This window comes from Fringilla coelebs (assembly GCF_963513975.1).
Source record: "Fringilla coelebs genome assembly, chromosome: 12".
NCBI classification, from domain to species: domain Eukaryota; kingdom Metazoa; phylum Chordata; class Aves; order Passeriformes; family Fringillidae; genus Fringilla; species Fringilla coelebs.
The window spans coordinates 12,091,985-12,119,580 of record NC_140038.1 but is presented as its reverse complement, the minus strand read 5'-3'; the positions used below and the strand labels follow the sequence as shown (position 1 = coordinate 12,119,580).

Genomic DNA, 27,596 nt, shown 5'->3' with positions numbered 1-27,596 from the left:
ATATACTGTGGGCTCTTCTGCTGGTAAATCAGAAATCTGATGTAACATGGGCACACACATCACTTTTTTCCTTTACTATTTATATTTTTCTCCCTGGAACTGAAATGCTCCGATGAATTTTAATTTAATTTAGAAAAAATCCTAACTGCCGCTTTCCTTTTGGTTCTGTGGCTGTGCTCCTGCCTGCCAGCCAGTGTCCCCCTGCCTGAGCTGGCTGGAGCTCTGTCACCATGCAAGCACAGAGCTCAGCAAAAATGGGGAACACAACTTCCATTCCTGTGCTGAGCTTCCTGCTGCCAGAGGCTGTCACTGCCATGCTCACTGCTTTACTGGAACATGGCCCAGGTAACTCCACACTGCAGAGCACATCTGGCCAGGCTGTACCTGCTTGTATTCCCCTGCCCAGGGCAGGACAGTTTCCTTCCAGCTTTTCTGAGAACAGGCCCTGTCAGAATGGGTTCCTCAGGTCTGCCAAGTGCATTCATTGGATTGCACTGACTGAGGCACCAGCTCTGGGCAGTCACTGTACCTAAAGCAATGCAGATGTTAATTTAAGGCTCCTGCCGTGCCAGTGGTGCCTCAGAACAGGCAGTGCCAATGCCTTGCAAGGGATCAAGACTTTGTTGCCCAAGGTCTTTGATAATTTGGTAGAGCTCAGTCTCTGTCTTCAGCTGGCCCTGGAGATGGTTCTCCCCTCTCACGCTCAGATCAGCAGTTCCCTTTGAGCAGCTGGGTAACTCTGGTGGAACTGCCCTGCTGAGTGACTGTCACAGCTTCTTGTATGATGTGGTCACTATGTGATACAGTGAACTGAACACAGCCTGGGAGTTACACCCTGGACTGGGTCCCAAGAGAAGAATCAAAACTTGTTCTGCTCAGTTACTATCAGTCTGTCCAGTGGCTATCAGGCTGCTTTGTGTTTTAGCACAAAAGAGCACATGTATCCCACATGCAAAATAATCTGTCAATGTCCAGAAGTCTTCTGTTCAGTTTTTAGGTTTGTAGCTTTCTGTCTCAGAAAGACATTTTGACTTTTGCAGACACTCCATCTTGTCTGCAAAACAAATCAGACCCACCTAAATAATCATGTTTTGTACTCTATTGATTTACAAACCTGATAAATGGGTACTGCAACATAAAAAATCCATGAGTGCAGAAGAAAAAAGCATATGGTAAATTGCATGCTTGTAAAATTCATATTTTCATTCTAAGCCAGACTAATTTCTCTGTTAATTTAAAAAAAAAAAGCTGGTAAAGGTATTAATTATTTAATTTTTTAAACTTCAAATTGAAACAGTTTATTTTCCTCAAGACTAAAAAGACGTAGAGAGAGGATGGGATATCTGCTTCTAAAAGACAGTGAAACAACATTTCTTGACCCAGGCCTGCAAACACTTTTGTCACCCCACATTGTCCTTCTGGCAGGGCAGTAATGCTCTGGCTTAGGGCAGTTTCCCAACCTAAGCACACCCTTTTCCAGGGAGAAGGAGGAACAATTAGGGGCACAAGTTAGGAGGGTGGCATCACCAGGGAGCCATTATGGGACTGTGGGGAGCAGGTGGGACAGGGTGGCTGGAGCAGAGGCAGGGATGGAGTAGAGATAGGATAGCCCAGCTGGGCAACTGTTTATTTCCCCCAGCCACTGTTAAAATGACCACCAACCACTAAATTCCTTCTGTAGGCATTGGATTTAGATGAAAGGTAGCATCAGGTGTCTGTCCTGTGATTAAATATACCAGAAAAAGAGAAATAAGCAACGACTGAAATGTGTCCATTGTCTGATGCTGACCCTGTGGGAGGGATGAAATGCTGTGTAGGATGTGATTACTAAATGCTTGTTTTTACTTTGTGGATTAACACAAAATTGTACCAGATCTCATAGTCCCCTGTAGCTGAGCCATGGAAACAACAGCCTGATACCACTACAACCTGTGTGTGGGAGAAGAGAAGGGACAAAATGGCACTCAGAGAATGTCCTTTGGAATTGAGATTGTTTCCTCATGACCAAACTGAGTTAGGAAGGGATCACAACTGAAAGATTAACACTGAGGCAGAGATGGGGACTTTATAAGTGGAAAGCTCAGACAGCACAGAGAGAAACAGTGTCAACCCCTGTAATAGCACACTTATTTCTTAAACAGTGAAATGCTGTCCAACCTAACTGATACTCTGGACAACTTATTTTTTAATTGAAAAAATGCAAATGGCATTTCCCTACATTTCATTACAATTCCAAGACAACCTAAGATTGTAGAACAGCTCATTTATGCCCTGGAACTCCTGTGGCAGCAGTACTGAAATGTTTAAGAAACATGAAAAAGGTAGATTTAGATTAGCTATTGGAAAGAAATTCTTTCATATGAGAGTTGTGAGGCACTGGAATAGGTTGCCCAGAGAAACTATGGGTGCCCCATCCCTGGAAGTGTTCAAGGCCAGTTTGGATGGGGCTCTGAGCAGCCTGGTCTGGTGCAAGGCGTCCCTGCCCATGGCAGGGGAGCTGGAACATGATGATCTTTAAGGTCCCTTCCAACCCAAATCATTCTACGGCACTATAATTCTAAGAAACAGAGAAAAAGTAGCAGTTCAGATAGAACAAGTAAGATGATGTTTTAAGAAAACTACTTATGACTTCTTTTGCAACTTAAAAAAGAGTAGCCAACAGTCTAACGTAACACTTGTGACGATGAGTCAGTCCAAAAGCAAAATCTGTAATAAAGCCATAAACCGTGGCTTTCATCTGAAAGTATTACACAGATGTCAGCAGGGAAACAATTGACCGTGTAATGTCCCTGCAGGAGATTAATTTTGTAAGAAGAGACAAGAATACTTTCATTTTAAGATTGCAATAGCCAAGGATGTGATGTTTTCTCCTCAATTCGAACCGTATTCTCCACAGGCGATTACTCTTCCTTGTGGTCAGAACTTACAGGCAGATGTCGACCAGGCGGTCCAGTTCAGGACAGCTGCACTCATACATCTCCCTGCAGCTGATATGGCTCTGCTTCATTAATTCTCCCAGCAGCTGGAGTGCATTGGCAGGTGCTTCGCTGCAAATCTTCTGGAATTCCAGCACTCTGGCAGCCTCACTGTACACGTGCTTTGCACGCTGGTATAACTTAAAGGTGGGAACTACACAGAAAGAAAACTGCATTATTGTTTGCTACAAAAGCAACATACAAAAACATAACAGAATTGTGGTCTTTCAGCAATTTATCCTTTATATGAGAACTCTCTAGGCCGAAAGTCTTCTGCAAAAGTTCTCCTACATCTTCTTTAAAAGCCCTAATAAAACATAATGTTTAGAGGTTATCAAAATGCAATGTACACATCTTTTTTCATTTTGACAGCTTCATGCACATGCTCTAGTTATTTCCTGTGCCACTGAACAGGCTCAGTCTCTCCTCTTACTTTGCAGAGGCAAGGCAGAAGCTTAAGGGTTGGCAGTGACAACATTAGAGCATTAATCTAAAGCTTTCAGGTTTTCAAATAGCAGCAGAACACCTGAAGGGTCCCCAGTGCCCTGCAGGCAGCTGTCAGCCAGCACCTGCTGGCCCAGGGCCTTGTGTGTGGCTGCTCCAGGCCAAATCTGCAGCAATTATGGAACTGTGCAGATGGACCTTTGCTTGGAAAAGTACAACCACCAAACCACAAAAAACACCACCCAATTTTTTCTTTTTTTTTTTCTTTTCCCAACAATGCAGGCTCACTGTGACTGTAGTTAATACTGGATTAAAGGTAGAGTGAATAGAAAAGGTACTTTCACTTTGGTTTTCAGGGTTTCTTTTTGGTACAGGCTACTTACTTATGTTTTAGTGCTGCCTGTGTGGATGTGAAGAGATGCCAAGCCCAGACAGGTTAGTACTGACCTATTAAGATCAAAGACTAGTACAAGGATTTTGGCTAAATTTTTTCTATTGTGCCATAAAAAAGCAGCTCTGCTGGGAAGGGTCAGGGGGGTGTCCAAACCTGTGTGGCCATCAGCATAGAGACCTCCACCAAGCCTGAATAATGGGGCATGAAAAGAAAGGAGATGGCTGTGGTTAAAGACACCACAAGCCACCCATATTTACAGGAAGGTTTGGTTTGCAACTAATAGCTGAGAATTGATCTGCTGTTCCCAAGCTTGTGCTCTAGTTCATTGTTTTCCTCTCCCAATATAGTTCTGTTTGCTTTAATACCATGGCTACTATTTAGGAAGTATTGTTCACCAGAAGCATGCATGACAAAATTTAATTTATGACTAAATTGGTTTGTGTGAGCTATTTGGGTGGTAAACATTGACGGACTTTAATCTCTATATGGAGCACCTACTGCACTGTTTCCTTATTTTAGCACAGCAAAGCCTTGCTAGAGCACTTCAGAACATCCTTCATCTTCTTTATTTTCTCCAAGTAAATTCTCCTTTAGAGTGAAGTTTCTCTCTCAGTTCAACTCCTGGTCTCTCTTGCTTTCTAAAATGGCTGATAAAACACTCAAATAGAGGTAAAAGGAGAAGCAAGACCAGCCCTGTATTTAAAATAGAACTTGCTGTCTGACCCAGTCCCACAGAGTTCCTACTTGGCTGTTCTGTGGAGACTGCCAAGTTCTGGAACCACTTCTGACACTTTCAGTAATCTAGATTTGCAAATACATGTAGAAATCTTCCTTGAAAGACTGGAAATAAAATTAGGTCCAGTATGAAGTTTCTTGTGTTGTACACTCCAGGCAGCAATCCTTACAGACTAAAACTTCATCAGCACCTCTATAATGCCTTTTTTTTTCCTCCAGAGTATTTCACAACTCTAAATGCTGAAAATAGTGCTGAGACACAACTAGACTAAAATGAGACAGAAACATTTAACGTAGCAATGTTCTGCTACTGCTGATATTGCTTCTGCTCCTATTTATTTTGTAATTCAATACAGCCTGCTACTGAGAAACCCTGTGCTGTTTGTCTTGTGAACAGGCCTTCTGAAAGCATTTTAAACTAGGACAAAAATGAGAAAATTGAGCGCCCTCACAACCATGGACTTAAGAGTATCACACAGGAAGAGCATATTTTACTTTCTGATTTTGTTGCTGCTGGAGTTAGTTGCACTATGTTTTGCAAAGTCGTGCCTCTATTTTTGAACGCTGAAGAAAGGCAGCTTGGCCTATTTTTAAGGATGGTTTCTCTTTAAATATTCTTTTCTTATGAGGCATTGTGTTAGAGCAAGGAGATTTCTAAATGTGCATTCGTTTAGGGAATATCTAAAGTTGCGTGAGAGATTGCCATAGCTCACACTCTCTTGTAAATCACCATCGAACAGTAGTAACCCAAAGAATGAACTGAAAACATGTCTGGTTTCAATTGTCAGGCCACAGACTTGCCAAAGGCTGTGATTGATTCGGAGACCACCCTTTGGTAGAGCAATGCTCTACTGGCCAGATTACCTTAAAATCTCTGGGGTTGTGTTGTGCTCGTCGTGTTAGGAATTGGCAACCACAATGGGCTCTTGGCTCTGGCTGCCAGCCAGGGGACCTGAGCTGTGTCCTGGGCAGTGCTGGCTCTGGGAGAGCCTCTCAGTGGAGGGGGGAATTTGCTACCTTGACACAGCTTCCTCTGGCTGGGAACACACTGCTTCCAGGCAGCAGAGAGTGGCTGTGTGTTATTTGCAGACTCCTTTGTGGACCAAATGAGTACCGGTTAAAGGCTGGGATCCTGGCATTAGCTATTGGTCTGTTATAGGCAGCATTTTATTTCCAAAAAATTATGTTTGTTTTTAAAAATTTTTGTTATAGCTTGCTTTTCTTCTCAGGCAGTTTTCTTTTCAGGCAAAATTATCTTCATGTTAGCGAACAGCTCGGTACTCTCTAAGCCTTATTCTAAAATAATGAAATGATTCACGCATTTTTAGCTTTCAACACCAAATGCCTCTGATAATACAGAAACCTTCTTCTATCTCTTCTGTTTGGATGAGTAGTCCAAACAAACCCTCTCTACCTAGCTGAAGATAGAGTACAGATGATATTTCTAAAAGTCACATCTATATTGGAATCTGTTTGCTACATCACAGCTTGTATATTGGCTCCACTGATTTCCTAAGCCATACTCACTCATTTCCTAAGCCAGTCACAGTTAAAAGAAACAAAACCAGAGGGCCCACACTTGATTAGTTTATATCTGAGCCAAGGCTGGAGTGCTCTGAAAGAGGAAAAACTGAAGCCCTCAAAGAAACTCTTGCAGGATTGCCCAGAACTAGGTTATATGGTCTCACCTTCTGTGGTGCTCAAAGGAGAGCATAAAAAGCAGGGTTAGGGAACAAATGTCAGATTCTTAAAAGCATGTGGATCCTTAGGGCTACTATAATGTATGGAATTAAGTAATTAATTAGACCAAAAATGTAAATATACTTTTCTAATCCACTCAACTATAATAAAGGCCTGGTTTCTCCCACTTCAACTTCGAGTTCTCTGAGCTTTGCTCTTGCAGAGGATTTCTCTCAGGTCACCCATGAACAGGTAAATTCAGTTCACTTACAAACCACCAATTGCCCTTGAAAGAATGGTGCCATTTCCAGGCACTGCAGCAAGAACCTTCCAAGTTGCTGTGACCCAGCAGACTAATGTTAATGAAAGCTTGTTCAAAATCCATATAAAATCCCTTAACAGACAAAAATCTGGGCTATTAGACCCAAATAATTGTGGGTTAACTAAATATAACAGAAATGTTTACTGTGGATTTTCAACTGGATGGTCATATTTTTAATTTTAGCTTTACAAAAATTGTGCAAACCTGTCCAGTCCATTCCAGTCCATTTAAAGGAATTTTTTTCTCTGTATAAGTAAATGTTGTGGCTTCTCAGCAACTCGTATTATTTGTTACAACTTCAACTTCAGCAGATTCCTTTCTTTAGAGGCTTCCTGTACAATTCTATCTGACCTTTAGCTAAAGACCAACCTCTCCAGGCTATATATTTTTTTTTCTAGTTGCTTTGGCAGCTTCTAAAGATACATTTCACTGGAGATTAATGAGCTACACATGGCTGATGGGACTGTCAGAAATTTACAACCGGAAAAACTCACGGACACGCAGTTGTGTAGGGGACAGTTTCTAGCACCATTACTCACGTGGAATTGTACCCTTCTCTGTTAGGCATCCTGCTGATTGAACATGATGAGGGTGAAGGTTTCTGGCTCATAATGCATATAAGAAAATGCTGCCAGATGGCTTTAATTTGAGCCAGATTGTGAACCCCCTACTTGAAGTGGGGAACAGTTACTCTACGGGGACTGCTCAAGTAACTGTTTGCAATCCAGCTTTCTGAAAATAAACCAGGGGACGAGTCATCGCTGGATTCGGTGACACATTTAGCAGACACCTGTTTTGAGATTATGATAACTACTGGTTTAAAGTGATTTTTCCTCCAGAGGAATGATGGCTTTACAAGGTTTTTGCAATTCACCTGAACTATTCAGTGCCTGTGCCTAACCTGTGGCACATCCCAAAAGCCCCCATCCTCCAGATATGGGATCTGCCTGGAGCAGCCACATCTCCGTTTCTGTGGTATGTCCCAAAGTTTCTACATGACATGGATCAGGGCAAGGCTGAACTAGGCACGTGGACCCTTAAACTGGAAAGTGCTCTGAAGCCTGACAGTTTGGAGATGTAGCTTCTCGTCATGCAGGACATCTGATGCACGGAGAGAGCTTTTTGTACCCCACAGCTGCCTGACAGAACACTCGAGACCCCCTCACCTACACCCATCAGTGCAGGGAGTGTGGAAACTGTTCCTGCACTCAGATCACCACGAACGCCCATGAATGGCTGTTCAAGCACCAGTGGAATTTGCAGCACAGATTTAGAATTCTCTTTCCAGGGGACAAATAGGAGTTAAACAGTCAAATCCACACAGCAAATGGATGCCTACTCCTCCCATGGCGTTTTCATTCTCTGGTTTAAATGTCAGGATTAGATTAATTTTTTTATATGAAAAGGAAAAATGGGTTTTAAAAATACCTCATTTAAGAAGAAAAAACATTTCATGGTTAAAGGAATACAATGTTTTACAGGAGAATATCCTTTTGTGGTGAAGCTTATAAATACTTAATGTCCCACAATCACCACACAGTACGTGTTCTGTGAAGCAGTCAACTCCAAGCCAAAATTATGGCACAGTGCACCTTAGAAAGTAATAAATATTATATTTCTAGAGATGTTCAGAAGCCACAAGTGCAATTCATGTGTAAACATTTGCAAGGGAGCTTTAAACTCAGGATTCTGAGTTGACCAAGGAACAACTGCAAGAAGTTTAGAGAGGCTTTATACACCATCTGTACCTCTCCAAACATGGGGAATGAATGGGCTGTACAGTAGGGAACTGCAGAAATCCTTGAACACTTGCTGTAAAAGGGATGCAGAGTTGTTGTGGGCTTCCAGACCTGGCCTGGGACTTGACCAGAGCTAGTCCATAGAATGTTCTTTTGAGACGTGCAGTTTTTATCTTGTCACCTTTACATACTGATAAAACTTTATGTAAGTATACAGTACTGTCACTGGAGGAGTAGAGGAGGGGAAGCTGGACTTAAGGCTAATTTAGTATGTACAAAGCACTTTTAGATCCTTAAACATGAGACAAAACAGTACTTGTAATGATCCCTGGGCATGAAAAGATCCCCTAAATGTTATGGTTTGTTCTTCATGTTGAACAAAGAAATTCAATGACACTCTGAAATCCTCTGAAGAGGTTACTTATTTGACAGTATGTTTTCTCTCTCACATGAAGAAGCCAGGCATTTTCATTAAAATGGAGTGGGAAAGTAGAGGGGAAGTAAGAAAAATGTTTTCTTCAAACAGCCTCTGTGTGTTCCAAAGCCAACATAATGCATAATCTGTATAGTGTCTAACAAAACCAGCAGATTTAGATTCTTTCTATGTCTGTCTTGTTTCTTCTGCATGTTTTACAGAAATCTGTTATTTAATTTTATATTGTACATGCAAAAAGGCTTTCAGCATAATCCTTTTTAATTGGTCTTATCAAATGAAATCACGGCCATGCAAGTTTAAGAGATTCTGTTCAGCAAACATCTGCAAATGGTATTCAGAGCTACAGTATAAAATTTCCTTTGAGTTTCTTCTATGGCTTTTATGTCTAAATTTTTCATCTAGACTTTGTTTTTTGAAAAAAAAAAAATCAAGAGAACCTGTATAAGCAACTCAATTTTGTAGAACTGTAGAATTTTGTTTTATAACCAGGTATAAGAAGTATAAACATCTGTAAGTTAACAGTCTTGCATTGCTTCATGAAGGGGAGAGTGCAGGGACAGCGTAAGATTTACAACCTTGCAGTTTCCCAGGAAAATGCTGCAGAGTGCAGGTACATGGTTCATATATTCCTCATGTACAGACAGTACAAAGTTATCAAAACGCTTTCTAGGAAGATAAAGAGCTGGCTTAAGATATCTTATTCCATCCTGGTATCTTCTGGCAGTGTAATTAGATAGTAAGATAGTCTCTTACTGTCTGATACCACTGGGGTGCAAAACAGGTTAAAGATTCAGGACCTGGTCCTTGGTTAATATATAAAATTTACAGTCACTCCAGATGAGCAGATTATTTGTCAGTATAGATAGGTATGTTACAGATTTATATACATCCAATGTACACATTCCTGAAAGCAGTCTTGGGAAGGACTGATAAGGATGTAATCTGGCTCCAACAGAACACAGGTATTAATTCCACAGAATGGAAACAAGGAAGAAGGATTCTGTGTAGTTCTTACAGGAAGATTCTGATCTCAAGTGGAAACCTGTTATGAAAGCGAACAAACAATTTCATAAATTCTCTATTATTTGGTATTATTAGCAACCCTACTATATGAATCCAGGATTCATTTCATGTGTGACAATGCTCATGACTGTGTGGTATAATCCTAAACAATGATACATGGGAAACACTTTAGATAGCAAATTGTTCATCTCCACCAACATCTTCCTAGAAGAAAAATAAATAGTAATAGTGACAGTAACTTTCTCAGGAAAGACTGAGACTTGCTCCCCAGTGACTGTTTTAGGAAGTGATCATGTATTTATCAGTGAAGAACAGAAGCACAAGCCCATCTATGCTGGTCTTGAACACCAGTTAAGTGATCTGCTATTTTCATCATTATAGAAACAGTTCAATCAAACTCAAAGTTTGCTCTACTTTAAGTTAAAAGTTAGAATGAAAATATCAATTGATGATGTTATCAATTCTTTCACTTCCCAACCAAGATTCCAGCCAAGTACTCTGGCAAGACTTCCACTTGAACTACTTATTAATGCATAAAACTTTTATATAATACAAACATTGTACAGTAAACCCCACCATTTCATATATGCTCACCATCTTGCATGTTTTGACTAAGGATCTGAGAGCGGAGCTCCTCCAGGCTAATTCCCAGGCATTTACAAATTTCCTCTGCGCTGTAAGGCTCAGGATGTAATACCTCCTCGACAATGGTCAGCATTTCCTCTAGGCTAACTCCTAGCTTGGTTTGCACATCATGGAGTCTCAACATTTTTCTCCACTCCAAGCCTTTTGACTTTGAGAGAAGCTAAAATTAAAAAAAAAACGAAACAGAAGATATAGTGCTTTCCTGTTTAAAACTTTTAGTTGTCCGTAAGTATCTTTAAGGCCCATTTTCTCTTTTCACTTCTTAATTGAGAACCATCAGAACCTAATTTCTATCAGTACAAAGCTGTCAATACTTATGTTTATTATTAAAGGTCTGTGAATGATAGGTATTCTTCCCTCAAATCAGATACTGTCTGTAAAAGCCCTACTAGCATTACTTGTGTGAAATCAGATCAGTGATTTATCCTCTTCCATGGACTTTGTTACTTCAAACACTTACTAACCTTTTACAATCCCATGTGGACAACTGTTTATACAAGTGCTATGATGTTGTAACACTAGAAGTCCTTAAAAAGTTTATTTCCATACTATTAGTATTTGCTCTAACATTTCAGTTTGAAATTTCCAGTACACTCCTGGAATTTTCTGATGAACATTTGAGGTTGTCATTACAACCTTTTCTCATAATAGCCTTAAAAATATGAAAGTGGTCATAAGATTTGTGGGGACAATAACCATAACCTTTCTCAATCTCTGGAGTTTTAAGTAAAATTTAAGTACTTTCTTTAACATCCAATTTAAAGGAACTTTTGAGCCTTTATAGGAATGGTACAATGTTGGTCTGAATCTGCTCCATTCCTACATAGTTGCTGTGATATTTATTAGTTATAGATGGATCTGCTTTCCCCACTCCTGGCAATGATACCATGCTTTGTGTATCTTTGTGATGTTTTGGCAGTTGATGGTTGTTACTACAACACAGCAGAATCCTGAAAGACAGACTGTCCAACAGGCTTTTCTCTGGAAGGCTGAAATATGTGTTGATGCTCCCATGTGTCTAATGAAAATGTTAAAGCAGCTTTCCTCATAAGGTGAAATATTTTGATGTTATGAATTATAGAAGAATAGTCAGTGGTCATTGACTTAGCAGCTGTAATTTCAACAGATTACAAAGTAAAACAAAGATTAGCAGGTACACAGCAATGTCATTTTACTGTGTTCACAGGCACATGGTGTATGTCTGTCCCGTGCTGCACCATTTAAACTGAGTTTAAAACTTCCAAATCAAGCTATATGTCTGGAAAGAATTTAAAACAGTTCAGAAAGACCAGGGAATTAAATCCTTTTTCTATACAAATCAGCATTCAAATCTTTTATGAACAAGGCCAAGATTTCACCCAGTGTGTTTTATTCTTTTCAATAAGCACCGGTTCGGAATGAGATTGGTTTGAAATAATTTATCTTGATACATATCTGAAAAGTATTTGCTTTGTTTTGTGCAAAGTTATAGCATGAAATTTAAGCAGATCTGCTGCCCAGCTATCTGGTGTAGATTCTTGCTCTCCCGCAAAAGTGCTTTTTTTGCAGGGGCTCTTCCAGTTTTGCATTATTGCAGTATCTAAAAATTAACTACTTTTGGTGCCATCTAGTGACTTGCTGAGATTTATGTGAGGCTTAGCAGAGCAAAACAAAAAAAATCCTAATCATATAGCTTTGCTGGCATTTAAAACACAATTTTACATGTTCAGTGGTAGAAAAAGAAGCAGAACTGTTTAATGCCTAATGCAGAAATCAATGTGAGACAATTTTTTCTGTAAAAGACTGGTTAAGTCACTTCTGGCCTCCTTTTTAAAGGCTCTGACTACCTAGAACTCTACAGCCTTTATGTAATTTGTTTAGCTTACTTACTGATAAGTTAGAATAAAAATTACTGCTTCATTTTAGCTAAATGTGTTGTATGCTGGTGCATACACATCTTCTTCAAAGTGTCAAATGAATGAAAATTATTTTCCTCATGCTTTAATCCCAATATTCAGCATCCCCTGGACATTATGATAAGAAGTTAAACAGAATTTACAAACAAAAATATTCTATAAGGCAACAAATTTTTTTTCTGCTTTCTTTTTTAATAAATAATGCCCTGCAGAAATATGCCACATACATTGTCACATCTGTTCCCATTTCTTCAAGGGAGATGCTCTATTTCAGACAAGCCAACTACACTGAGGTTTTACAGGTCAAAAGTTCCAAATGGAAACTGACCCTGTTGGGCCAGCAGGCATGGCTTTGCTGAAAGGTCTATCCTGCTTATAGCAAAGTTTTGATTCTAACAGCACTGGGAAAAACATTATGGGCGAACAGAAATGGTTTTTGAAAATAGTCTAGCTGCAGCAGCTCGAATTGTAATGAACATGGAACAGAAATGGGAAAAAAAATCCCTTCCCTTCAATGTACAAAAACTAATCCAAATACTTCTCCCACAGCTGGATATTTTCTTGATGATCTCTGACTAGATTGATTAAAGATATGGACATCAAGCAGCTCTTAACTGCCAGGATATAGAAATCTTTGGGCTTTATTGTTCCTTATTGTTCAACACAGGCACACTGGAAAACTGTAAGTAACTGAGAGGAAAACATACTTGGTAAATGATGGGACAAATATAAATACAAGAAAGTCTGACTAAGAGTAAGTCCAGGAATACTTTCATAGCAGCATCACTTCCTTACACATAACATTTCTATAATGCCATGTGAGCAGTGTGCCCAGAGCTGATGGTGGCTCTGCAGCTGCAGACACTGCTGGCCCCACACCACGCTGAGGGTGAAGCAGGGGCAGCGGCGTCCCCAGCCCCGCTCTCACCAGCTGGGGGGAGCTCGGAGCAGTGAGGGACAGGAAACCTCTAAACTGGAAACTCACTGTGACAGAGTGCAAGAGAGCACTCAGAGGCTGCTACAAGAACAGAGAAAGGGAAAGAGAAAGGCAAAAGAATGATTCTCTAGAGAGAAGGGAAAGAAACAGAATCTAAGAAAGATAATTTACCACGATGATCAAGAACTCACTTACTGTAGGACGGACTGATAGCAAAATGTTCTACACTAAAGCTAGCAAGGATATGTTGTGTTGGCATCTTTACCTATGCAGTACAGCAGTATGAAATTCTAGAATTACCTAAAGCAGAAAAGGGGGGGAAAAGCCTATCCTAAGGTACTTACAATTTCTTTTAAATTTCTTTTAAAGCATTATTGCAAGGCCAAGCATGTTAGTTCATAGTTCCATTAACTTAATGGTGCTTAAAAGACTTCCCTGTTTCCACTTATATACCTGCCCTCCTTCACCCCACTGTGACCTCTTCCTAAAGACAGTCTTTTCCTGGCTCAATGTATTTTTATAGTGTGTGCAGCTTTCCATCTGGGTAGCATATGTTTAAAAACAGACAGGTGTATGTTGTTAGTCTCCTTACAATTGAGCATCTGCTAAAAGTACATTTTTAGAGATTGCATCATAGCTAACAAGAATGTAAAAGAAAAGATGTTTCCTTACTACCTCTTCAGTATACTGTACAGGACTAATAATTTAAAGCAATTTAGAAAACTGTGATCAATTCACAAAGTCTGGTATATGGAACAATAACTTCAAAAGCTCTCACAGCTTAATGCACTCGTTGCACAGTGCCTTTTAGAGTAGATTATCTGAGAAGGCTCTCTATTCCTAATGCAAAAAAAAAAAGAATTTACAAAAGAAACTTCTCTTAAAAACAGATATTTTGTCCATTACCAATTCCAAATTAGAGACTTATGAGTTATAACAGAACTAACAAATAGATAGGTCCTTATCTTCATTTTCTCAATGGCTTAAAAATCCTCTTATTAACTTCAGTGACAACAGCTTTAACTGTGGTCATTGGTGCTATTTGTTTTACCATGTCTTAGATACAACTGAAATGCAACTATTCCTTTGATACTTGAGTTTAAAGCCCATTTAAAAAGTCATCTGAAGTTTAGCTTCCCTCCTCAAAAAAATCTCAGCATATTATTTTATAATACATTTTGTCAATGTCTGATCAGATCTTCAACTATTTTTTTAGCACTAAAACTTGTAAAAGATTATTTTTTTAATGGAATAATCATGCCAGCAAATGTTCAAAGTACTTTTGAATATTGATCAGATGTTAGTCTAATGTTCTATGGCAAAGAATTCCACATTGCATTTTTCAAAGCTTTCTTGTAGACTTTGTGACCCACATTCTTTTCTTCCCAGAGCACCCTATGTTGGGTACAACTGCAGTGAATATGCTTACTACTCCTCATTTACTCTTATCAAAGAAAAATGTACTGTCTTCCCATCAACAAGAGCTCAAATCAAACCCTACATCTACATACTCCTAACTATACAAAATCCAGAATTAAAGCAGAACTTAGATTTCCCCTGTTCAATTTCCATACATTGTAGAGATAATTTCAAGCTGTAAACTGGCAGTATACCCGAAATGTTGGGGTTTCATTCAAGCCTGTTTTTAAACTTGACGCTGAAATACATGCTGCTACTCAGCATTTCTAATATTACTTCCACTACTAGCTTCAACTACTAGCTTGGATGCTCTCTAAATCCTAGAAGATACACATCTATTGCTATATATACATATAAACATGTGACCATACTGGTTGCTTTCCATTATTTGTTATTATTCACCTTATTCAGCTTTAATTAGAAACAGTCTATCTTATTAACTGAGAATACTGGGAATATTTTTTCCTGAAAAATAGACTTATTTCCTCCACTGAAATATAATAAAAATAAATTTAATAGAACTAAATCACATAATGTTCTATATAAGGACACAGACCTTGCACTTACATTAAGGTCAGCAGGAGTTCTGTTCCTGCATATGGAAGTGTCTGCTTCTGGAAAGAAAAATTATACTAAGAGTAGCACCTAGCCAGGTGTTCAAGACACAACTGATCAGAAGTGGAAAAAAGCACATATTTAGATGAAGGTTTCATTAGAGTTTGACATAAGCCATGCGTTACCTTTGTAGCCAGCCGACACTCCATTACCCTAATATTGTAATGAGAAGTTGCTGCTTTATTCATTTCAACACAACTGTTAGCAATAACAAACGTTGCTCCACTTGGAAGTCTAACATCAGTTGCCCTTAGTGGACTGAACTCTATCAACTTGGCCTATTGAAAGAAAAATGAATGGTTAGTTTTAATTTACTACTAGCTAACAGTGCACTTAGTTCTATAAATCAAATGCAAATTTGCATGTTTTTTCTCTTGAAAATCCAGGCACAGTTAAGGAAAGAAAACTGACATGAAACAGCAAGAAAAGAGATTTAACCTCATTGGTCAAGTTACACATACACTTCAAACCCTTCCCTGTAGCTGGATTTTAAAATGTTTCCATTAAGTCTTTGGGTTTTTTCAGCATTTTACAGAACCCCACCCAACCTATTTTTCTTGCTTGTTTAAGACAACAGTTTCACTTTGATCTGTAGAGAAGTACCAGGCCTGGCTGAAGCTAATGTGCATGCCACTAGAAACAAGGGGCTTTGCATTCCCTGCCCCTTCATCAATGTCCATCTCCCACTCAGTCTTTCATTTTGCACTACAGCAAGATTAGTACACTGAGGTACAGTATAGGACCAACATTTTCTGACTGATTTGAGGCAGTGATCATGGTACATACAGACAATGAAACCAAGAAACTAAAACTATATGTAAGAACGTAGTTACTGTTTCCTCCTTTCTGACATAAGAGACTGCCTTGCCTCACACATGCTTACACAAGCTGCGTAAGATGTTCCCAACATTTGTGACCTTTTCGTGGAATAAGTTAGGCATCCATTAATTAAATAATTCAGGATGTAATGTAATCAAGAGATTAAATTCACATCTGGTTTTTCACTGGGGTAAGTTGTAAATCATGTGCCCTGTTTTGGCTTCTTAGAATAGACTGTAACTGTGCAAGCAGGGACATCTTACTGGTTTTGGCATTGTTCACCCCCAGAGAGTCCCTTGAGCAGCTAGAGTGCTAAATAAACAATGACAAATCTGCTTGTACATTATGTACAGCATATGTGTTACTCCCTGCCATTGAGATTCTGGACCCCATCACAGAATTCCTATCAAGGCAGACTTGCTTACATTTAAATATACCCTTTAAGATCTGCTCCATTAGACCAGAATCTACGACTAAGCTGGTCTAGTGTCCTGATTCTGACAGTAGCCATAAATGGCTGTTTAGGGGGAATATAAAGATAGAACATATACAAAGCAATCTTTTCTAACGGTATGTTTTTCCAGATCCCCATAAACAAAGATTACAATGGTTATACTTACACTGGAAGAAATATCTATTAAATTAGATAACTACATATAGTTTAACACTCTCTTAGTGAATCCACAGAGGTCTTTTTTGAATCCTTTTAAAACTTCTGCCTTCCACAATGTATGGTATTTCTCAATTTAACAATGAATGTTTTGGAAAAAAACCCAAACTTCCTTGTTTGTTTGTTTTTTTTCAAGCTGCTTGCTAATGTCATTGTGTTTCTATTAGTTCATCAGTTATGAAAAACATTGAATCCTCCATTTACCTTCTCGTTACTTGTTTAGGGAATTTTCAAACTTTAAAGTATCACTCTCAAAGCTTCTTTTCTGAGCTGAAAAGTTTTAAATTGTTCAGTCAATGCTCATATTTAAAATAATAGCTTTGATAAACCTCAGTGTCCTTTACTGTACTTTTCTTTAAGATGGGAGGCTAAAGCTGCATTCAGCTGCAAGTACACTGAAGCAAGGATATTTTTCTGCTTTGTTCACAATTCTTTTCTCATCTGTTCTAACGTTTTCTTTGACTTTTTGGTGACCACTGCTATATATCAGAAAGGCTTCCACTTACATAATCATCTCTGTGTATGGCAGGAAAATATACTGCTTCCTTCTTTCATTATTCATGTCACTGTGTTTTACTACTAACAGTAAAAACATGAAGGAAAGGTGTAGAGTAGGTACAGGTGATGCGAAATTGAAAATACATGTGTTTCATGATGGCATTAAATGTTTGGTGTCATTCTAGGAAGTAGGTTTTTTTTCTGTGTAAGCTCATCCAAGACATGTCATTAGGAACAAAAGCTGTAGAGATATAAAGCCCCAATCATAAGGAAAGTAAAGGTTGTTATGAAACATTACATTAATTCCAATAAAAGTATTTTGACAGGTCTGAGGTTTGAACAGTTGCAGTCCTGTGCACCTTCTGGGACAGCAGATGAACCTCAGTGTAAATTCCACTGCAAGCACTCATGCATAACTTGGCAGGTCCTGTATATCACAGCTAGTTCACCTTCTGTCACCACGTTTAAGACTGCTAAATGCCTTCTACATCAAAATCCAGCCACAGAATTGTCTGGAATTAGCAAAACTGGTGAAAAAAAGGTCTCCATTGTCTTTGTAACTGAACCTGGCAAAACATCCTAGAACTGTTTGGTTATAAGAAGTTTCAAGAAAGCATTTTTGTAATAATTATCCCATTTGCACTGAATACAAGGCATGCCGACCATTCAGATTTCATTATATGGGAAACATTCTAAGTTCAGCATGAATTAGCCAAATGGTGGAACCTGGTGCTCTTCTAGAGTACATCTCTCTCCACATCTTTTCCTTCCTCCTTGCCATTTCTGATTTTCCTCATCAAATCCATTCAAACTTGTCATACTCGATTGTACCCAAGTTTGTAAGTTTAATTTCTGATTCATTTGTATACCAATGGTGCTTATACTGCTTATGAGGGTATTCCAGTTTCTAGTTTTGTCTTTCTTCTAGATACTAATGAAGGTATTTTTTTGCTTACATAAATTAATATTACATTGTTAGTTTAGATTACAAAGGTACACCTACAGTTCCTTCTTCTGCCAGAAAAGAGATTGACTGGTCCATTCCTCCACCTTCTGTGCCAATGTAACGTTCACTCTTTGTGCAAATTTCTGCAAGTTCCACCTGGAAAAATATTAACATGTTCACCTTCAGCCACAGTTAAGGATGACACTTTTATTCAGTTTACATATTAATTAGTGAGAAAACAAAGGAAACAATGTCAGAGTTCTGAAACTATAATCTCTTACAAGTCTAGTAACATAAAGCTGCTATCAACCAGGATGCCACATGGGCCCTTTTCCCTTTTGTTCTGAAGCAAAAAAGAATCAACTACTCAGCCTCCAGAGGACCCACCATAGCCAAATGCTTTTCAGATTATCAGCTTGTTTAGACACTTAACTCTTGTAGCTGTCCTCCTCCCACCTTCCTTTTGCACTTCAAATCCTTCCAATAGCCAATGATTTGTTGATTTAATTAGATGAATCCATCTACATGTGAATCTCAGCTTAGCAAAAAATTGCAAGTTATTACTCCATATTGTTTTAATGTACTGATTCCATAATGAGAAATTACTCCAAAACTGTTTCTCACTGCAGCTATTCAAGTCAGTGATGCTTGTTGTGTCTCCCTGAGATACTGTACTCTGCTTATCTGAACTAATTCGCAACTATATGTGATATGCATTCCTTTGTGACATTTTAGGCATATCTTTGTGCATTCTAATACCTGCAGGTCAGTGGATACCATGGGAGAGTGGAATATCAATGTCGTAACTGTCAAAAATAATAATTAACAGTAAAGTTTTCAACTATCAGGCTAAGTAAAAAAAAACCACAAGAGAAACTTTGGAAATTGGTCAAAGAACACAGAGTAGTCAAAAAGAGGTGGATTAAGAGGAAAGTATTTGTGTCAACCTATTATGACCCCTACCCATTTGTTTTTCTAAGCACAAGGTAACCACAAGGAAGATGGGAAAAGAAGTTCAGAAAAGCCACATGCCATTTTCCAGTGGCAAAGTCAGATTCAGATTCCACAGTAAGGATGCAGCATTACAGGACTGAAAAAAGCTAAGCAGCAAGACAGGGATACTAGCCAGCACACAGCTGTAAAAGGCAGCAGATAGAGGCAGTAAATCACGATGCTCAGAGAGGTATGTGCAGGGTGCCTGCCTGCTTGCTTGCTCAAGTCCTCTAATGGCCCCACTGACACAGCTGTAAAATTGGTGCTTAGATGAATGTAATCAGGCTGAACTGTTTGCAAATGCACTAACAACCAATTTACTCAGCTCACAGTGCAGTTATGGCCAATAAGCCTTAGGCTGATAAGCAGAAGTTATCAAAAAAAAACATTAACAAAGTTACTCTAAAACTATGCAGAGTGGATCCCTTTGACTCAAACATGGTAAACGACAAGAAAAAGACCATAAACAAGAGAACATTGAAAGTACAATCAGCAAAAACACTCTCCTTTTTGGCACTGCCTTTCCTTTGTGTATTTTAAAGATGAGCTGAAACAATGTTTCTTTTATTTTTCTTGAGAAACTACAGGAACTTTGAAACTATAGAAACTATAGAAACATTGTGGCACTTTCTTTTAACAGAAACCATTTCCTAGGTTCATGAAAATTCATTTTTTCCTTCCTGTCCCATGTTCACTCAAGTCCCATTTCCAGTCTGAACCTCAGATCTCTTCATCCCATCGATGAAAGTTAAACATCTATTACCGTATCTCCCTGCTCCACTATGAGCTGAAAATAATTCTGAATGAAATGCTAATGAAGGCAATGATGCCTTTTCCCATTTAATGCTGAAATACTCAGCAACAGCTCCACAGAAAATAACAAACCTCCAGACACAGCAGTCTCTAGATGCTCACTCCTTTCTACATATGAAGGTGTGCCTATTTACAACTGTTGCTGTTGTGGGAATACCTGAATGTTTCAGTCAGTTCTGCTGAACCTGCCTTTTGTCTCTCTGAGAACACAGCAATACCACATCCCTAATTTTTGTTGCCACTGGCAGGAGCTTTCAGACTGGAGCTTATGAGTATTACTCACTGTGTGAGAAGAACCACGCTGGCAGATGGGCCATGTGCACTCAAGTAGGAGCTCTGGCTGTGCAAATCTGGCCTGAAGTACAGCTCCTGAGGTACTCCCAACATAAATTCCGTTCTTGGGTACAGCTGCCTGAACTATTACTTCATCTGCAGCTGCCAGATAAAGCTTGGCAAAGTCAGAAATTAGGCATTTCACTCTTCACTTACTCTGGCTGCATCTCTATCTCCACATACGCATCAGCTACCACTTGATTGCCTAAATTGTTTAGACTTTATGAGCCTAGGCTTATTAAATGAGTATCAGGAGAAGTCTTGCAGAGGAGGAATGTTAACAATTAGGACAGTGCCACTCCCCTGTCCCTTTACAAGGTCTGGTGAACTGTGCCTGGTTGAGCACCAGGCCTCGCTGAGTCCCAGCTCTCCAGCTGTCCAGCTGTGTATGCCGGGCAAGCAGTGCTGCTCCAGCTTGAGCAACTTCTGTTTTGAAACTTAGCAAGGATTGGCAGGACCACCAAGTAGTAACTGGCAAGGGTTGCAAAGAACCCTCTCCACAAGACAGCCCAAGGCATCCCTGAAATATTATTTGGTTTCTAATTTAAACGGGCCCTTGCTGACACAGGCTGGCTTTAATACTAGGATGAGAAGCATGTGAATGGAGAGGAAATTGTCATCTGTATAGAGAGCAGTTTCTACTTACTATTGAGACAAACGGGCAAATGTTTGCCTTTTTGCTAAAATGAGTGAAAGGGCAAAGTTTCATTGGAAACTAATGTGAAGACTAAACTGGAGAGCCTTGTGTACATACTTGATACTTGGAAAAGGATGGTCATATGACTGAAACAGTGAACTGAATTTCAGGAGGTCTGGGCTCAATTTCTAGCTCCACATTAAGTTTCTTGTGAGTCAGGGAAAGTCTCTTTAATTCATCACGGCTCCATTTCCTTTGTAAAATGAGGAGTATCTTCCCCCTCTTCCTAATTAGTAATTGCTACTTGGGATTCTTACATGATAATGCTATAAGTATGTGTGACTTCATTACTAGAAAGTGAAAAAATCCCCATTTTACTACACAAGTTCTTAGAGTTTAGGCTTCCATGGAAAATATCTCTAAGGAAAAAAGTCTGTGAGAACCATGTAATAAAAGGAAATAGCTTTTGCCTATCTCAGAGCAATGCCTTGTTTCCATTCTACTTGCAACACCCAGAAGCTCTTTAGGGCAGGGACTGTTTGGATTATCTGCTATTTATACCTTCTCAGTGTATGTCTGACCTGTAAAAATACAGAGCTTCTTGGATCCCAGATTCACTGCATAACTTGGCAACACCTCAAATGTCTGTCTGAACAATACCTGGGCACGGAACTTCCTTCTGGATGCACTGCAGTTTCTGCAGAGAAGTAACTCAGAGCATTCTCACAGTCGCATTTAGGGGAACTGCACCACAGCATCACCTGTCAGGCTGGTAGGTTAGAGGGGGCCTGACACTACTTGGCAGACTTGCAGATACAATTGTTGTGTGTATAAAATAAACAATGTTAGCCTATTGAGTGCTGCAGAAGTCCTAGAACAGGCTTTCTCACTGAACTCACTGAAGGCAGATATTTGTTCCTCATGAGGCACCATGAGAAATACAGAGAACGAATAAACCCCATCTGCGCATAGACTCCACTTGCATCCCACACATTCTGATTCATATGACAGACCACTTTTAGCCAGCCACAGAACGTAGCTGGTTCTATGCACTCAAGTTCATTAGCATGCTTTTCCATCCCTAAAGCAGTATTTCAAAAATACTAGTAAATCACAATTTAAATCTTCATAGAATTTTACATAGTTTACTTTAAAAGCATTCCTATAAGGCTGCTGTTATCTTCAACTTAGAGACAGCACAGATACTTTCATGATTTGTTCAAAGTCATGTGAATCAGTCACAAAGCTGAAATTAGAATTCAAAAACCTCCCTATTTCCAGCATTGTGGCTTATTCTGTAAAGCATATAGTCTCATGGAAACAGTTGCAGGGTAGATTTAAAATCTTATTCATATGACGGTAAGGAGAAGTGGAACAGAGAGATACTAAAATCATAGTTAAAATAAGGCTGAATAGTAACATTACGACTCTGCAAAAAAACTACTTAGATAAATTAAAAATTTCCTTAGCTCACTGACTGTGAGGTCTACATATGTTACTGCCCTCTGAATTTCTGTATTATTGTTTCAGGAAGTTGTTCCAACAGGACTAACTAGACCAGGTAAACTATTTCATGCAGACAGTAAGTCCTAAGCTGTCATCTACACTATTAAACAAGCAAAGTGATATATTTAATACAGTAATTCAAAAAGCTCAAACATCAGGAGATGTTTCCTTTGATCTCACCCCCCTGCAAAAACCCCCAAAGAACCCAACAACCCAGCCAAGAAGGGAAGTGTATATAATCACAGAATATCCTGATGTGGAAGGAACCCCCCAAGGATCTTCGAGTCCCTCTCCTGGCCCTGCCCAGGACAAGCCTCAGAATCCCATCATGTGCCTGAGCATGTGCCTGTAAGTAAGCAAGGGCTTGTCAGCTGGATAAAATTCATTAAAAGACTCGAGTCAGTATAAAAATATAGAATATATGAAGATAAAAGCAGCCTCTGTGGATCAAACCAATACCACTTCTAGTCCTGTATCTTGTAATTGAATGTGGGCTCTTAGTATGGACCAAAGGACTTTATTTCCCCAGGACTTTATATTGTGATCGGGAGTTCCCTAAGATGAATGTCAGTTCTGCACCCTTAGTTATCAACAACAGATTTCTTATATGTGAATTTGTCCAGACTCCCTTTTAACTCATGCATAACTTTAACATGTAGATCATCCAGGAACAAGGACTTCTACACCTTGTCAGGTGAAGAACTGTCTCCTTTTGTTAACTGTTAATGTGTATCTGATTAGCTTTATTTCATACCTGCTGGTTCTAAACACGAGAGGGGGCAACAAATGATTCCCACCCACTCAATCAATTAAATTCATCATTTGATGGATCTCTGACCCTTCCTCCTTTAAGTGATTTTTTCCAGAGTCCTAACATGCTTTTTTTATGGTGGTCATTCTGTACCTTTAATTGTTCCATGTGGCTTTTTCCTAAATCTTTTTCAGTTTAACTATCTTGGTTGGTAAGAAAGGAGACAGGCATACTTACAGCTCTTCCTTGACACCTTAGGGAAAATGTCACTGTATCATCTGCAATTTTAATGTGACAAATGAGCTACATAAAATGTGTGTTAATTAGTGTTAACATAAGCACATTGTAATGCAACCACAAGCAGTTCAGCACTACTATTCCACCCTTTCCCTGAGGTTGGAGTACCAAAGTCATCAGGAGGATTATGTGACCACATCTGCCCCTCCTGTGCAAAGTCCCTTTATTTAAACCTGGCAGTGACATAGCTGAAGCCAACTGTTCCCTTCTGCTGACTGTAGGGAGGTCAGTGAATGGGGTAGTTGGGATGGAGACTGAAAATACCTTCAGTTATTCTAGCAGTACCCCGAGCTGCTTCCCACACTGCTCTGTTCAACCTCTGAACATGGGAGAGAGATGAGCGTAATGTGGCAGCAGCAGGAGCTGGCAGGTGAGTAAAACCTTGAAGTCTCCCTGGTGATCTGTCAAGAAACACTAAATATTGCAGCTTTTGAATGCCAGACCAAATATCATCCACACAAACACTACTTTTATAGCTGTTGGCAAGTACACATGCCAGGTTGGCTGTGCTTCCATGGGAGATGTTTAGAATCAATGAGTTTCACGATATATTAACATCGGGTTTTCTGCTGTTTATCCAACAAAAAAAGATACAACACAATAAATTCGAAAATCCATAATTAAAACAATATAAAGCCAGATCACCAGGAGAAGAATCTCAGTACATACAATTCACTAACAAACAATTAAGCATTAGGAAATTTATGTAAATTAATTACTTAAGGAAGCTGCTCTCATGTTTTAGACAATGTTAGTTGGAGCACTAGGAAATATCCAAAACTAACAGTTTTCAAAATGTATTTTTTAGGCTGTTTGTTTGAGATGCTTAATTCTAAAGTCTGTGCAGAATGCATCCTACTGCAGAAGGTACACCCTAGCAGGCAACTGCCCCCCCTGTGCAGACTTAGGCTAGCTTTTGATCTAAGACTCTACCAACCTACCCCTGCTTTTTGTTTGAACAATTTAAGGTTCTCCCTGATAAGGAGCAAATCAGTCTTGGGTTACGAAGAAAGAAATTACTACCACTTAAATCCATTTTATCTTTGAGTCACAAGATTTCCTATCCAGCATGCAGAAAGTCTAATCTGGGAAATATATCAGTGGAGATATAATTTAGTCTGACAAAGAAAGGTTGTGATTTTTTATTATTAGTTGCCTTATGTGTAGTTACTCTAGATGGAGAGATTTTTTCTAGTAAGAACTCATCAGTAGCTCTGCGTCATGTTACCTTGTTTTGGATTTTTAATGGAGAAAGTGAGCTTTCAGTAAAATTACACTTTTCACTAATATGTGCTTTTCTCTACTTATATTTCAATATGAAACACCTCAAATTCAGGTTTAGATTTACAGCTCAGTCTTTTTGCTCTTTCAGGTCAAAGAACTGATAAATTATAACCCACCCCATACAGCTCACTTGATTCTCTGTTGCCCCATCATTTATTTTACTTTCTATCAGTTTGATGTTAGTGATAATGAGCACAAAGACCTAAATGTAGAAAGGTATTTAGATATCCTAGGAATAATGAAAGTGAACAGATGATCACTTAATTATAAAAAAAACCCTAAATCCTAAATATAGGAACCTGAAGAATTATCAGAATGAAGACAGATAAGGGAGTTTCACCTTTAGTAGTCCTCTTGCTCACAGAGGCCAAGGGCCAACTGCTCTGATTTTGACTCATGCAATAATGGGTCTGGACAGTGTGTAAACTGTGACAGAATTTGTCCCCATATAACTGTCACTGTTAATATGTTCCAAATCAGTGATCAATCCCTTTCAATCTCCCACAGCCCTTCAAAGAAGTAAACTTGTGTAAGAGTAAACCTCTTAAAAGAGTAAGACAATTAGTGAGTAGGAGACAGGCAAATATTTGTTAGTAAAACAGAATTAGCGTTGCTTAGTATTTTTTTGGAACAGCTCACCCTACATTACACAGAAACTTGATATACACAAATCCAGAACGACAGCAGCCAAAATAAAGCAATCTTCTCCATAAAATGATAGTATTAAATTACATCTGCCTCAGTGGTTTAATGTAGTTCACTCTGGCCCTAGATTTTCTATGCACTACAGTGCAGTAGTAATGGTAACTAATCTTCAAAATTAAAAAAGAAATAAAAATCCATATTTCTTGTTTTAAATTTTGTTGTTCGTGAATGGAAGCTTCATTAAGAAAATGAATTTGTTAATATAAGTTATTTTTAGCACTGTCATTTTCAGTGCTCCAGAATTCTCTTCATCATGCAAATTTAAGTAACTGGAGTATTTAAATATCTATTTAGTCAAAAGTGCTGTGCAGATGATTCCTCCCTCTATGGAAATAGAGTAATGGTCCCCCAAAGAACATTCCTTAACATTTCAGCAAGTTAATCTGAAAAGTCAGACTCAGTCTGCTGCTTTCCTTTACAACAACTAAAGTTGGTAATTTAATGGCAAATGAAGTGTAGATTTTCTATTAGTCTACAGAGTTTGGTTCACAATACGCAAGACTGAAAGTGCAAAAGAAACATTTATAAAGATGAGTGTTTTACAGTAAGAAGGAAACATCCTCCATCGTATAACATATTTCAACTCTAGTTAGACTGTAATTTTTTTCCAATCTTTGCACATTTTATATATATGTATATAGGCATAAAAATAATTTCTGAAATGCAAGGTAATATGTTTCATTTAGAAAGGTATAAAATGATGCTGAAATTTTTAATGTTATTTTTACCACCAGGAATGCCTTTATTTTTAATACCTCATCTTTACTAGGAATAGGTTGCTGAAAGTTACCATCTGCTTCCAGTTTGCACATAAAATTCCAATTAGCTGAACTTCATATATGTTTTGCAAGGTAATTATGCTTACTTTTTTCCAGAATGGGAATATATTTGTCAGATAGTATCTGGTTGTCCTCATAAGCACAGCAATCTTAGCTTGACTTTGTCTGCCCCCTAACATGCTCAAATAGAAGGCTATCAATTAGGTTGATGAGAGATTATGTACCACTGCTCTAAAGTACTGTTTCCCCTTGATTGCAAACATACAGTCAAGCTTAACAAGAACCCTGTTTTTCAATTCCACTGAGAGAAAGGAACTTTAGCATTTCTCTGTATTAAGAGTACTTTAAAATACAGTATCTATGTGCCATTTTCTGTGTAAACAATTTGGTTTCTCACATAATTATCCAGAGCATGCATCTATCAAAGATTTTTGGTGGATCAAGAAAATAAATTATAAAAAGAAGTATTTTAAAAATAAAATAAAATTCATTATAGTCCAATCCTAAGGAGTATTATCAGCACAAGTTACTAATTTCAAAGTCATACTACCAGTGTGGATACTCAGAGGTTTTCTTGCCAGACAGCTATGGATTAGGAGTGGTAAAGGGCTTGACTCAAGCACTTTCATTACTATACAGAGGCTTGAGAAACCAAGTAGAAAGGATTCAGATGGCCTATCTATTCTCCCACTGAAACCAGTGACAGTAGCAGGTATAGTAACTGTTGAAATACTGTTTAAAAATATTTAACACCCACTCAAATTCATCTGAGCCATAGTTTGGGAAAAGTGTAACCAATGGACACTGTGCCATTACAGGTTAGGTTTAAGTTCTTTATTTACTCTGTCTGACTTAGCTTAGTCTCGGTCGAGATAAAGCGAAATACGATTCCCCTTCCTATACTCAACATTTCACATTAAATTACATAAACACTATTCAGTTTTGGTACCTTCTTCCCAATAAGTATGTACACAGATACCTAGCCTTGATGTAACAGAAAAAATGTTAAGGTGGCTGAACAGACCTTACTTTCACAGCATCTAACATTTGGACAACAATATTATTATCACATCTTTGAAGTAAATCTATTTACTCAGTCCTAAGTGATTTTCTGTACTCATTAATTCCTACCGCAAAACAAAAAGCTGGGACAGTTTAGAGCATTATTACGTTTCCTTTACAAAAAGTATCATCTCCTGATGAAAAGTTATACAAAAGATTGATTTTGTAACAGTAAAATAAAAATCACTTTAAAATCAAGAACTACTACTTGTGAGCATTGCTGCTGTTTGAGTGATGCCAACAG

At 38.7% G+C, this 27,596-nt stretch overlaps 1 protein-coding gene across 1 annotated transcript in view; it reads right to left on the bottom strand.

Annotated features, from left to right (window-relative positions):
* The window catches only part of GALK2 (galactokinase 2), a 45,793-nt gene that overhangs the window by 4,309 nt on the left and 13,888 nt on the right, over nt 1-27,596 (bottom strand). Inside the window, exons 6-9 of the mRNA XM_084214033.1 lie at nt 18,250-18,348; nt 15,385-15,537; nt 10,343-10,553; nt 2,928-3,129 (exon numbers count right to left, since the gene is read on the bottom strand). Coding sequence (XP_084070159.1) covers nt 2,928-3,129; nt 10,343-10,553; nt 15,385-15,537; nt 18,250-18,348 — 665 coding nt within the window. The remainder of the gene's footprint in view (nt 1-2,927; nt 3,130-10,342; nt 10,554-15,384; nt 15,538-18,249; nt 18,349-27,596) is intronic.